Raw genomic sequence first — 12,629 nt, 5'->3', positions numbered from 1 at the left:
TTATCAGAGGTAAATTCTACACCGAAAAATGTGATTATCCCAGCAATTTGATGAGATAAAAATTCCTTTCCTCCACCCACACCAACACATGACCAACACATGACCAACATAAACAACAACAAAAATGTTCCAAACGTTACACACACCAGCTTTAAGTTTGGGTTGGATTTTTGACAACTCTCAGGTATTTATCAACATATTTGTCAACATACAAAATGTATTGTTTCATCAGCTTTTGTTGCTCCAGTGTGTGTTTGTGTGTGTTGATGATTCACTGTATATTAGAGTTGGTAACACAAATAATCCAGTAGTAAAATCTCTAGTCAGGCAGATGAACATGGAATAAATAATAATAATAATAATTATAAAAACACTTCACAGGAGTTAAATAACCACCACAAGTAAAAGCTTATAAAATAAAAGTGGATCCATTCAGTTCAGTTATTGTATGTCTGACTGGTTGTTCATTTCTTGTTTTCTTTTATTTCTCTGCACCTCGGCAGGACAGAGATCTACGACCAGAGGAAATGGAAGGTACAGAAACATCAAAATCTTAATCCAAATCCTCATTTCATTTCCAACCTCACCCACACCTATGTCTCCTTCCTCAGCTGTTTTCCTTACAAACCATCTGTTTGACTATAAATAATGTATTTTGCTGCGTATGGCAAAATTTGAAAACTAAAGCAGAAACACGACAGTTCATTTTAAACAGTGTTCAAACAGCCACAGCCGTCAAACAGATGGCATAGAATTTAATCTTAATATGGCCATAATTGATTGTTTTAATTTTTATGAATTTCTTGTAAAATTGTACATGTAAAATGTAATTGCTAAATTATTATCCCTGTATCGTGCAAGAATAAGCTGAAATGTCAAAAATACAATATAAAAGACAAAATATCACGATTTGTTTTTTATGTTTTGCTGGAGAAGTTGGTATCTATCTATAAAGCAAGTTGCCTCTGTAAACAAACACTGGTCAAGTGAGTCCACCCCCTTACTTTTAACAAAACATTTGCTTTATAGTACAGCAGTTTTATCCATGAAATAATTTTTTCTCCAAAACCAAGTCCTTTAAGAGTCTTAAATCAATAAGCATGGTCAATGCTATCAAAAGCTTTTTCCTGATCCAGGTATAGAAGACTCCAATTCCTGAAATTACTGGCTTTATCCAATGTGGAGAAATTGACGATATCTTCATGTGGTTTTGAGGCTGACAGAAACCACATTATGGGGGGCCTGACAGACTCCCCGTGAATCCACTGGTGTATGCTTTTGCCAGCGTAAACCAGTTACACTCTTTACAATGTCGTTCAATGTCACGTCTCATAAATGGCCAAAAACATCTCTGCCTCACAAGGCTTGTAGTACATTCAGTGCCTTGATGGCCATGATCGTCATGGAGGCTTTTAATGACCTCTTCCTGAAATCACTGGGGCAACAACAGTTGGAACAAAACTTGAGCCTCTCCTGGAACCTGCACTTGGCGATAGGACGACATCTCTTGATCTTATTCGGGCCCACTGATGCACCGATTTCTTCACTCCTTTGCAAGTGCTGGACAGTTCTTGTTTTATTGGAGGCTTTCCTTTTCACCAGTACTGTGAAAATGCACCAATCCCTGGCTCTCCTGCCAGTTGAGTTATTAAGTCAGCTTTGGGCCGTTATGGGAAAACAGCAATAGCTTGGCAGGTGGCAGCATCGGCAGCTTGAGGCATGCTTATTGTTTGTTCGTGGACTTCATTTGGCACGTCAAGGAATACAGAAGATAGGCTCCAAGAGTGCCACTGGTATGACAGAGCGTCTGCGTTACGCTTTGCTGGTCCTGGTTGGTACTTGATCTCAAAATCAAAGACTGCCAGCTCTGATGGCCACCGTTGCTCCACCGCTCCCAGTTTTGCAGACTGCAGATAGCTGAGAGGGTTGTTATCAGTGAACACTACAAACTTATTTCCTAGCAGGTACTCCTGAAATGTTTGAGTCACTGCCCATTTCTAAGCTAGGAATTCCAGCTTCCTGGAGCTGTAGTTGGACATATTCCTTGCTGAGGGTCAGAGGCCCCTGCTTGTCAAAGCAACTGACCATCTTTTTCCCTCTTGATCCTGGGATAACACAACTTCAAGTCCAGCATGACTGGCATCTATTTCAAGGACAAATAGTTTAGTGAAATTAGCATATCCAAGAACTGGTGCACGGACAAGTAGCCCCTTCAGTGTTTGAAATGCACTTTCACACTCATCACTCCAACCGTCGCCTATGACACTTTTACCACAGGCTTTGTTTTTCTTCTTGGTGCCCTCCATTAATGCTACCAGTCTGTGGAGTGGGGCGGCGTATTTTGCAAATCCCTCCACAAAGCGGCGATAATAGGAAGCAAACCCCAGGACGGATTGCAGCTCAGTGCATGTAGGCCGTACCCATTCAGCCATTGCACTGATCTCAGAGGGATTGCAATCTTTGTACATGAGGCTCCAGGAGAGGATAATCTGAGGCCAGGCTCCAACTGTGTAAAACTACAACCACACTGCTCCCAGTGCTGCCTTGAACGTTTTTGTACACTGGGAGGATCTTACCTGATCCTGTTTGGATAAGATTCAAGATTCAAGATTCAAGAGGGTTATTGTCATATGTTCAGTTAAGACAGACGTCACACTGCACAATGAAATTCTTACTTTTCACATCTCCCTGGTCACAAAAAATAGAGTAACATTTTTTACTCTATTTTCTTGTACAATAAAAGTTAAGTTACAGACTAAAGGCCACATTATATTTCTCCGACTGCGTATGCGTTATCCGTCTGCGGACACTCGCTGCAATTTCCCGCCCGATTAGTAGGGGTCGCTGCGCAAGGTTGTTGTGCTTCTGGCTACAGTGAGCAATGGCGTCCGAGAAAGAAAGAGAGAGAAAGACTGTTGTTGTTGAAACAGTGGCCGTTTCTCACTTTTCTGTGTGATAGAACGCAGTTTTAAGATAATTTGAGGCGAGAAATTGGCCATTTAGGGTCTAAACATGTGCTGCGTGTGTATAGATATGACGTATTTATAGTTCGGCAGCGGCGTTATCGGCGGGGATCAGCTCCACCTCTGTCAGGACGCCCGGAGCGCACTGAGAGCCGGCACAGAGCAGCTTCGCTCAGCCTGTCCTGAGGACCAATCGCAGCTCTTGCCGTCTCCGTAGTCCCTTGACGGAGTGACGGACACTTAAAAAATATTTTGTGCACCCGGAGACGACGCAGAGGCTCTTCGGCAGTCTCTGCGTCGACGCAGAGTCTCTACGTAGCCTACGCAGAGCACTTTACGCAGAAGTATAAATTGGGCTTAAGGCTGTAACGATATGGGTATCGAAATCGAAATTGCGATACTCAGAGCCACGAACCTGTGTCGCGATGTGACAAGGCAGAATCACGACACGCCCTTTCTAACTAACCAGTCAGCCACATGATATGAGCTGTTAGTGCTACCAAACTTATTTTTATTAGGGGTTTCAAATTGTCGTTTTAATTGTGATTAATTAATTACAGGTAATTTGATATGTTAATTTCAAGTTAATTTATATAGAATCAAGTCATAACGTACATTATCAAGACACTTTACAAACTGACAGTTGCTGTGTGTAGAATATCAGGGAGAAGTTTCCTGATCCTCAAGGACAGTACCCTTGTTTCATACTGGTTTTATACCTGGCCTCTGAGTTTCCAAGTTTCTGAATACTTGTTGTTTTATGTGAAAATGTCAAACATCACAATTACCATAATTGCTGATAATGTATTTTATGTTCAATTTTCTTCTGTATTTTAATGTAATTGTACACTAATGTACTTATATGTATACCTGTATATTTGTTCTGGTTTAAACTGAATAAGAAATAAATAATAATAATAGATGAACTTATATATATGCTGTATTCACATCAAAACTATAACACAATAAATATCTATACTGTATTAATTAAATTAAAATTAAACTGTCTGAGAGTCACATGAGTCATGGTTTATTGTTGTGAAACAAACGTGTGGTGAACTCCAGCTGTTTTCAGTCCACATCAGCATCAGCCTGGAAGTCAAGTCCTATTGAAGACATATATTATAAGTGATATATATTAGAATCAACTCAGTGTATGATTGTTGTTGATATCAGCATGAGAATTGTCATGTGTGGCGTGTGAGTGTGTAAACTTATTGAAATGTGTGTGTCTCACGCTGTATACCACTGCCGCTTTTTACAAAAAAAGTAATCCTTTACCATAAACTGCTTACCCACATTAAAGAAAAAAAAAAAAATAGATAAATACACTTTTTGTACTTAAACAGCAATAAGTTGTTGCACTGTTTCACTCTCACTTTTCACCCTGCAGAGCTGCGTGAGGCCTTCAAAGAGTTTGACAAAGACAAGGACGGCTTCATCAGCTGTAAGGACCTCGGCGAGTGCATGAGGACGATGGGATACATGCCCACAGAGATGGAGCTAATCGAGCTCAGCCAGCAGATCTGTAAGTGACATGTTTTATTCTTATAAAATGACTGATGTTCATACATACATACAATATTATTTTCATATTGAAGACTTGACAAAATAAAAAGCCCTTTTGATTTCAAGGTTGTAGTAATTGTTTGAATGCAAATTGTTTAAAGTCAATTAGAGCTACAAGATGCTTGGACTCTTAAAAGGTCTGTATGACATTAACAATAAAAGTATAAAATAACACAGAGAGGAATACGTTAATAAAATATACACCAAAATCATTATATTCAACATGTTTATTATTTATTAATTTTACTCAGACTTAATTTAGATATTTTTAATCTTTATTTAACCAGAATGTCCCCTGAGAAAGAAATCTCTTTTATGAGAGAGACCATGCCAAGACAGCTTGTCATTTGCAGTTTCTTCAGTTAAACAGATTTGACATCTTAAAATAACAGTCAACAGAGTGCACCTGGGAATATGATTTATAAAATTACAAATTCACTACACGTTGATTAAGCATTTCATTGTGCCAAACAGCTGTTGTTGTTGTTTGTTTTTGAAACCAATACTATGAATTACACAAGATTCTATGTTTCATGTATGTCTACATGGATGGGAGGAGTCTTAAAATCCTAAAATATGGGGAATCCCTGCAGTAGAAGACCCAATACTTTTTTTAATAGATAGATAGATAGATAGATAGATAGATAGATAGATAGATAGATAGATAGATAGATAGATAGATAGATAGATAGATAGATAGATAGATAGATAGATAGATAGATAGATAGATAGATAGATAGATAGATAGATAGATAGATTTTACAAAAATTTACAAAAAGCAACACATGTGCTTGTCGTTATACCCAACTAGGTGGCGGCAGAGTGGACTTTGAGGACTTTGTGGAGCTGATGGGTCCAAAGATGCTTGCTGAGACTGCTGACATGATTGGAGTCAAAGAGCTGAGAGATGCCTTCAAAGAGGTTTGGAAATTTTAATATTGAAAAAATATTCTGTAAATCTTCTCCCTTTAGTAACTTTACTTTTATTTATTTTAATTTATTATACTTCTTTTTAAGTTTGATTCTGATGGAGATGGACAGATCAGCCTCGGGGAGCTGAGAGAAGCCATGAAGAAGTTAATGGGGGAGCAGCTCAATCACAGAGAGATTGACGAGATCCTGCGAGATGTGGACCTCAATGGAGACGGACAGGTGGACTTTGAAGGTGAGTTAACGGCTAAAGGTGTGGTCCAGTGTTACCCACTTTTTATATCAACCTAGCACTTATGACAAATCACCAAAATCATGATAAGCAAATTTGCATAATGTCGATTTTTTTGAATAAGTAAAAATATATTGATATAAAAATAACTCAGAGAAATTGAACATTATTTTTTGATGATGTCATCTTGCTTTATTAAACAGAAGCTTAAAAATTAATTGCAAATCAAACCGCAGTGACAATATCTGTCAGAAAAATTGCAATTCAGTATTTTACCCAAATTGATCAAAAGCAAAGAAAGAAAGAAATATTTTCCTTGCAGAAACAGAAACCTTTCTATTTCTTTCCACAGAGTTTGTGCGAATGATGTCTCGCTGACTCTTCATCCAAAGCTCACTCTGCTGCACTAACCTCAATAAGGACCAAACTTCAGAGTAAACGTCCTGCTAATTCTTCTTCGTTGTACAAATGTATTAGTGTCTCTTTTTTCTTCCCACTTACCATCATCTTCTCTGTGTTAACTGTTGTATGAATGTAATATGTATTTAATGTAATGACAGAGTGATGACTCAGCAATGTGATGGTTTAACCAAAGCTGTAGTCTCATTATTAGTTCATTTGTATTTAAAACGTTTGTGAAGTTAGAGTTCCTTTTCAGCAATGATAAGGAACTGTTTCTTTTACCTGAGAAAATATTGAGCTCTTGAAGTAACACCATTATCACCAACATTAAAATACAGTGGTGTAAATAGACAAGCATAAATTACTCTCTCATCTTCCTCCTCTTCCTCACATAGGGTTAGGGTTAGGGTTACTTCAGCCACTGGTGAAGTGAAATTAGATTAAGATGGAGTGAGAGATCCATTCACTATCTACCGCTTTACCGAGGGTCACGGGGGGGGGGGGGGGGGGCATTGAAGACATTGGGCGATAGGCGGGGGAAACACCCTGGACAGTTTGCCAGTCCATCGCAGGGCAAAGTGAGAGATAAGGTCGCTAATTATTATTATTCGCACCCGTGCAGTCCTTATATATAGTGTGTGTGTGTGTGTGTGTGTGGGGGGGGGGGGGGGGGGGGGGGGGGGGGGGTTGGACGATTAAATTAATTTTAACCACAAATACGATTTTGGCTTCACATGATCATATAAACATTACAAACACGATTAACATGTATGTAAATTCCTATGCTAGAAAAACACCTTGAAAGCACCCGTGTTAGGTGCAGCTGCAGCACGCGTGTGACGTGTGTGGATCAATAATATGAGGAGCGAGCGATTGAAAACATGGCATGTCTGTTCCTCAAGGCAACACGACCAACTTATTCAATCACTTAAAGTTCAGCCATGAAGTTGTCTATGACCAGGCGATAAAGCTTGTCAGTCAGCGCCAACACAGTCCTCTATTAAGGACACTCTTAACAATGCTGTTCCATATCCCACCATGTCCACAGACATCAGGAAATAGCAGAGGCTGTGACATTTATGGTAGCGAAGGACATGTAAGCATCATTACTGTAAGCAACCCAGGATTCAAGACACTTGTTAAGACTTTGGACAAGCGTTACGTAAAAATTTCAGCAGAGTTGCAGTCCTGTATGATAAATGTTGTGCTGAAGTTGCAAAAGATGGGCTGAGGGAGTATAACACTGATTTGTTTTTTGAAAAAGAAGAGTATTTTGTCTTGATGTTTACTGTGTTATTAGTGTTTTTTGCCAGTTGTGCAGTGGTGCAAGTAGATTGGTTATTTACTTTTATTTATTGTTTTTATTGCCATCATTATTTTAATTTACTATTGTTATTATTATTATTATTATTATTATTATTATTATTATTATTATTATTATTATTATTATTATTATTATTTATAATATCGTTATTATTTTACTTGTTTACTTGTTACTAATTTATTTCTGACTGTTCTAGTTATATTAAAAGTTGAGTTCTGTAGAGAAAGTCAACATCATTTCCTTGTAGAGATACAGGAGCTGATGGTCTACTGCTGCCTTGTTTGTTAAGTTTGTGAAAGCTTGATAGTTCATGGAGGCAGCATTTCATCAACAACTCCTTATCTGTGTGTTAAGTGATGAAAACTCCAGGTTCCTGTTGGAAACAACACGGTCTCACTCCCAACTCGTCACATGGGTGACGATCGGTCAGTGTCCCCTAGCGTCAGAACTTAACCTATACTGGGTACCCGTTTAGCGTCAACTTTCAACGTTTGGGGTGGTAGATTGACTTCAGATATTCCTATCTGCTACAGAGGCTGAGAAATCAGTCATTTAGTAGGCATTGAAGCTCAGGTTTTAGATAAATGTTTTTCCAGGCGCTTCAGGCCTTAATGGGTTAACAGGTGCTGTTCCACAGTGTTGTGCTGTGTTAACGGCCTCCGAATTATCGGTGCATCCCTAAATATAACATATTTATTGACAAGAACAATATAACCGTAAAAATGACACACTTGGTAGTGTGACTTGGGTTTCAATCGGCACCTGGACAAGCGTGCGCTGCACCGATTACATGGGGGAGCATGCGCCCTTGTTCCCCAGTATAGAAAAATATAATACACTGAGGGAAACCCTGAAATCAGAAATGGGTGACGTAATTGTATTACCATGTCCGCTGTATTCCTACGGAATTGAAGTTTCGCGGGTTATCTTTTTAGTCTTTTTTACGCTGACTGGGGTACACCTATTTTTCATTCACTTTATATGGAGAATATATAGAAACCCATATAGTGTCGCCGTGACAACCGTCATGTCAGAGATCCCTCCACTACTTCCTCTCTCTCCCCTTTCTTGTTTATCTCTTGGCTTTATTTTGTTTACTTCCTGGTTCCCATGCTGTCACCAGCTGCCAAAGAGTGACATTCCCCACACACACACACACACACACACACACACACACACACACACACACACACACACACAGATAAGGAACAATAATTGTAGCTTTTCATACAATCACTGGATAGTTGTATCGTTGAAAGGCAAGAATGAGTCACTGAGACAAACAAGAAACTAAATGAAGGATATAGAAAATGAACATGGTTATAATATCTTACCTCATATATCCTCCCAGAAATTGAGCGAAACTTGAAAATCTTTTGTCTGCTACATATTTGACAAACTAATATGAGGAAAAGGGAAGAACAGTTTATTAAGCCATGAATGCGATGCTTTGTAGCTTAATCGAATACAGAGTACAGAGTTTTAGGTCAAGAAACATTAATCCTCTATTCTAAAGTAACTACTGATAAACTGTTTGAATATGCATAAAAGGGACATGGATGTGTGTGTGTGTGCGTGTGCGTGTGTGTGTGTGTGTGTGTGTGTGTGTGTGTGTGTGTGTGTGTGTGTGTGTGTGTGTGTGTGTGTGTGTGTGTGTGTGTGTGTGTGTGTGTGTGTGTGTGTGTGTGTGTGTGTGTGTGTGTGTGTGTGTGTGTGTGTGTGTAGGGGAAAGAAGAAGAAGAAGTGAAAGTGCTGGTTGCCTTGCTCCATGTGGTAAGAATTCATACACAATTGTTCTATTTCCACTACTGTTTAATGAAGAGTCCAAGAAAGTCCCATGTTTGTAGGACTATAACAAAAGTAGCACATGAGAAGTAATGTATTTGCTCCACCTCCTGTTTGAAGTTGGTGACCTGATGGTAGCTGAGAACTATCCTCACACTCATGAGGGAATTTTAGGGAACTGAATTTCCATTTCTAGAAACCATCCATTTCTCTGTGTACCACATAAGCTGTTTCATTTCCTCATTGATTTAGTCCATAAAAAATTGCATTGGAAGCAACATTAATTACATCTCTTGATTATATCTCTCAAAGCATAATGCATGTCCTTCTTTTTTAACACTGTGACTCAATGCAGAGAGCTTATGAGTTCCATTACAATGTTTATTGTATATAATGTATGATCTCAGTTTTAAAAATCGGCATGAAGCGTTTCTTTCACTCATGATGTTAATGTTCCCATTGTTTGACAGAACATAATTTATACAATTAAGAAAAAATAGAATTCATATAATGGAGATATATTAGAATATTGTTAAGTTATCGATACTTTTACCCAATTCAACTGGGGCTGTTTTATTTAAAGATAACTCTTCTCACTCTACATGCATTAGAATCATAGTATCAGAGATCCATTTATGAAGTCTTTTTTTGTTTACCATGAACATGAATTCTGTCCGGTTCAACCAACTCAGAGTTTCAGTCCTGAATCTGACAACTTGAGCGCTTTCCTTGTCAGGGTTCATCAACTCAGGAGTTCAGGGTTATGACCAAAAAATACATGGGGTGCATGTGGTGTGACATGGCTGCTGCAGCATGTCCAATTATATCTAGTTGAAACTTTTACAATGAAGATAAATACCTCATTGTACCAGAGGGCAAGTGAAGTAGCCGAGCTTCTAAAGCCTTTAGAACAAACTTCATCATGACTTAGCTAAACTCAACATGCACACAGTGAAGCTGGCAGCAACCACAGGACACTGACTGTGGACATCCTGCAAATGCACAAGTCCCACATCCATTTCTCATGTATTTTAGCGCTTATGCTCAGAGTTTCCTGCTTTCTGAAACAGCCTAAAACCTTTTCTAGTGCTTCTTTTACAAAGAGCGTTTTTTAACTCATAAAGAATGCAGAATACTCAAATGTTGAAACTCACTCTGTTTCTTCATTTGTTCATGTCATAGCCCCTTATTAGACCACATAACTGACTATTGACCCTGACCCCAAAAAGTTGACTCTAAATGAAAACACTCTTAATCATTTATTGGTGAAATCAATTTATTTCAGTGTTTTTTTTTGTTTTTTTATGATCTTAAAGTTTGCACTGTCTTATAACAACTTATGATACTTTACAGTGGCAAAACCTGGGATGACACATGGGAGCCTGCAAATAAATTCGACCAACACCGCACTGCCACACCTGAGCCTCCTTCTGGTTCAGTTAGCTGAACCTAAGACAATAGACAATCGACAGAAACGACTGACGCTGAGCTAAAATAAAATAATGTGCTGCAACACGTGTCTTTTGTTATTATTAAAGGCATTTTATAAGGAATGTGTTAATGGATCTTGTGTTCTATGTGATGCACACATCAACCAGGTTAAATAACATCTGGCAAACATCAATCATTTATCAAGCTTAACATGTAAAAAAGTTTTTTTTTTCTTCAAAAATATTAATTCTTATACTTCAAGTACCAGCACACTAAGGCTATTCGGTGTTTAGTCTTGCTGAACTTCAGTTAAGTGTAGGCACAGTGCATGAACCCATGTCTATGTTTGTGTTTCTTCCAGACAGTTGACAGACATTAAGCACGTTTTGTATTTTTCATTAACTGAGGTTGTCATAGTTTGTATCCATTCATGCTATGATATTGTAATATGACATAGAATTCTGGAATGACTGGAGCACGAAACTTTACGTTGTCTGGTCTCTAAAATGTGATCAAATTATGGAAAATATGGATCATTGTTTTCCAAAGAGCCCAAGAGCTCATCATTAAAACTTAAATCAAGTATCAGATATATAGAAGATATAAAGTTTACTGTCATAGAGGAGGAAAGTAACCTGAAAATATTCACATTTAACAAGCTGAAATCAGAGGATTTATTTCAAGAACAAAATAAATAAAAATTGATTGATTGATGCATTGATTTATTATCTAAGCCTTTGGTATTTGATTAAATAGTTGATAACTAATGGATAAATCAATCATTCTTGCAGCTCTACAATGAACGACATACCAACAGTCTCTGGTACAAAGGCCACCTCACTTTAAGTGTCAGGAGCCATGGATGGAGGATCAGTCTTCTGACTGGGACCAGCTGTATCACAAGAAACAACCGCTCAGATCAACATTTCTAACATTAAAATGTCCTACTTGATCTGGGGCCAGTAGCACATGGAGGCGGAGCTTGCTTGTGAACCAGGCGGGCTGTGGCTGCTCCGAGCTGAAGTTTTCCCTTCAGTGCGTCCACAAACATCTGCTCATCCTTTTCTGCTGGAACTCATCTGCATCTTTTTCACTGTCGATGACTTGGATCTTGAAGACATGAAGGAGATTCATCACTAGTTTTCCTCTATTATCAGAAAAAAAAACTAATGATGAACGATCAGAAAGAAGACCTACATGCAAGAGGGCGTCCAGAGAGATGAACTTCCTCTTATTATTATTATTATTCTCCGTCTCTCTGTGAACGGTTCTGGAGTCAGACAGTGGACATGTTAGTGTGATGATTCTTGAGGACAAACCCACAGACTCAAAACAATATCCTAATATTGTAATATGCAGCAATGTTTGGGTCAGTACCTCCGGTGTCCAGAGGGAGGTGCTGCAGCTGTTGTCTCATCACTGATCCTGAGTCTGCATCATTGTCCTGATCTGAAAATACATCACAACTGAAGGTAAAAATAAAAAATGACAGTAATAATTATACATGACAATCATTAACAATTAGTTAATAAAACAGGAAACCTGAAATCATCAAGATGATTTCTGGGGGTCGCCAAATCATTTTGGAAAAATATATATCTTTTTTTTTTTTACAAATTTATAATTATTTTTTTTTGAATCAAAATTAATGTAGCGTCCGATCAGACGTTACAATGACGACGAGCGGTTGGGCCGAAAAAGTACAATGGATACACCAGCTTTTCACCACCTGACCGCCATCTGGAGACACAGCCGTGCCGGCGGAGAATTTTTCCTTTTTTTGCCCTTCATTTTTATTATAGCGCTGCTTTGTTGGTCAATATTGGACAGTACAGCCATGTTTTTGAGCTTAAAATGAAGTAGTACAGTGTAGAATAGCTTCCACCCCCGCAAAAAAAAAATAGACAAAATTCGACACGTGGACCTCGACAGTCAACTCTCAAAATCCCTAGTTATCGTTTCATTTCATTAAAAAGAAAAATAAAGTTTGCGT

The 12,629-nt window shown here is 38.4% G+C and overlaps 1 protein-coding gene across 1 annotated transcript in view; it reads left to right on the top strand.

The window, feature by feature from the left end:
• cabp2a (calcium binding protein 2a) overlaps positions 1-6,072 on the top strand; it is a gene marked incomplete at both ends in the record, with an annotated part of 29,152 nt that extends 23,080 nt beyond the window's left edge. The window contains 5 exons of the mRNA XM_083909757.1: positions 504-534; positions 4,357-4,491; positions 5,344-5,453; positions 5,550-5,697; positions 6,047-6,072. Of these exons, the coding sequence (XP_083765883.1) occupies positions 504-534; positions 4,357-4,491; positions 5,344-5,453; positions 5,550-5,697; positions 6,047-6,072 (450 nt within the window). The remainder of the gene's footprint in view (positions 1-503; positions 535-4,356; positions 4,492-5,343; positions 5,454-5,549; positions 5,698-6,046) is intronic.
• Positions 6,073-12,629: the final 6,557 nt, after the last annotated feature.

Source organism: Microchirus variegatus (assembly GCF_963457635.1).
Source record: "Microchirus variegatus genome assembly, chromosome: 23".
NCBI lineage: Eukaryota > Metazoa > Chordata > Actinopteri > Pleuronectiformes > Soleidae > Microchirus > Microchirus variegatus.
This window is presented reverse-complemented; position numbering and strand designations above follow the sequence as displayed.